This window comes from Eubalaena glacialis, chromosome 9, assembly GCF_028564815.1.
Source record: "Eubalaena glacialis isolate mEubGla1 chromosome 9, mEubGla1.1.hap2.+ XY, whole genome shotgun sequence".
NCBI lineage: Eukaryota > Metazoa > Chordata > Mammalia > Artiodactyla > Balaenidae > Eubalaena > Eubalaena glacialis.
The window spans coordinates 41,905,825-41,907,467 of record NC_083724.1 but is presented as its reverse complement, the minus strand read 5'-3'; the positions used below and the strand labels follow the sequence as shown (position 1 = coordinate 41,907,467).

The 1,643-nt window shown below is 36.6% G+C and overlaps 1 protein-coding gene across 1 annotated transcript; it reads left to right on the top strand.

Annotated features, from left to right (window-relative positions):
- Positions 1 to 629: 629 nt before the first annotated feature.
- Positions 630 to 1,157, top strand: LOC133098382 (CDGSH iron-sulfur domain-containing protein 2-like). Its single transcript, XM_061201167.1, has 2 exons — positions 630 to 759; positions 853 to 1,157. Exons 1-2 carry the CDS (start codon positions 657 to 659, stop codon positions 1,155 to 1,157), a joined length of 408 nt encoding a protein of 135 aa, XP_061057150.1. The 5' UTR covers positions 630 to 656.
- Positions 1,158 to 1,643: the final 486 nt, after the last annotated feature.

The window sequence follows — 1,643 nt, the reverse complement described above, 5'->3', positions numbered from 1 at the left end:
ATGTGGTCTTAATAAATGCCTATATAAGACCTTTCTTTCCTCTTCTTTAAGGTTATCTTTGCTAATTTTGGCCATTTTCACTTCCATATAAATTTTAGAATCAGGTTGTCAAGGAGTCTGTTGTTAAGGACTATGAACACCTAAATACAAATCTGTCAACAGAATTTTATAAAACTTGTCAAAACTGGTATAGATGGTAGGTATGTAGACAGATAAATGATGATAGATAGATAGATAGATAGATAGATAGATAGATAGATAGATATGGCAAGCTTCTCCTACAGTGAAGGAAAAACTATCCTACGGTAGAATGCTATACATGTAAAAGGAATGATGGAATTTATGGAATCACCATTTGCCAGCCATTATAGAAATAATTGATTCAGGCAAGAGTCATCGAAGAATGCTAAAACTGGTGGGTAAAAGTCTGATGAAGAACAGGATATTTACATAGTCTCAAACTGTTCTCCACAAATTGCTCAGTTACTCATCAGTTAATAGGTACAAAACACATACTAACTAAACTTACAATGAAGAAACCTGGAAAATATCGTCTAAAGTAAGTTATAAAAGTTAATGGCGGCTCTCGGCGCAGGCGTGGCAGCTCGGCCGGAGAGTGGCGGGGGTCGGGCGAGGAGCGGACGCCGCTGGCCAGGATGGTGCTGGAGAACGTGGCCCGCATCGTGAAGGTGCAGCTCCCTGCGTATCTTAAGCGGCTCCCAGTCCCTGAGAGCATTACCGGGTTCGCCCGGCTCACAGAACCCAGAACTCGGGATTTCACATCTAAAGGATGAAAATTTCCAGAATGCAGTCAACACTTGGAAGATTTTGTTGGGTTCTGAGCTTTACAATTTTCAGAATGGCTTCGGTTATTGCCCTTCCTTGGTGTACTTGCACTACTTGGCTACCTTGCGGTTCGTCCATTTCTCCCGAAGAAAAAGCAACAGAAGGATAGCTTGATTAATCTTAAAATACAAAAGGAAAATCCCAAAGTAGTGAATGAGATAAACATTGAAGATCTGTGTCTTACTAAAGCAGCTTATTGTAGATGTTGGCGTTCTAAGACGTTTCCTGCCTGTGATGGTTCACATAATAAACACAATGAATTGACAGGAGATAATGTGGATCCACTAATACTGAAGAAGAAGGAAGTATAATAGTAATGAATTAGAATGGAATTCAATTATGTGCTGTAAAAACTTATAACAATATTTTTCCATTGTTTATAGAAGATCTTTCAAATGGTGGTCTTAATTATTGCTACTGGTTGAATAATTATTTCTGCCAATTTATTTTCTTGTTACACTACTGTTTATATTTGATACTTTGTATATTCAGTCATTTATATAAAAATTAAATTGTGCAACCCTTTAATTCTGACTTCAAAGAATTAATGTATCGTCCTACAATAAAACCAACATTTTTTAATTAAAAAAAAAAAAGTTAATGGCACCAAGAATATGGATATCTTGTACCTGCAGAAATGATGCACTGAGAAGAACACACTTCACTTCTATGATACTTCTGCCAAAAATGCACAAGAAAACATCAAACAAATCATAATTGTGGGACATTCTACAAAATAATTGGCTTGTACTCTTCAAATATATCAATGTCATGAAAGACAAGGAAAGACTGATGAA

Excerpts from the sequence above, each read along its gene's own strand:
- LOC133098382 (XM_061201167.1), top strand. The coding sequence starts at position 657 with ATGGTGCTGGAGAACGTGGCCCGCATCGTGAAGGTGCAGCTCCCTGCG. Across the intron at positions 760-852 it reads CGGGTTCGCCCGGCTCACAG|TTTCAGAATGGCTTCGGTTA; the intron begins AACCCAGAACTC and ends GAGCTTTACAAT.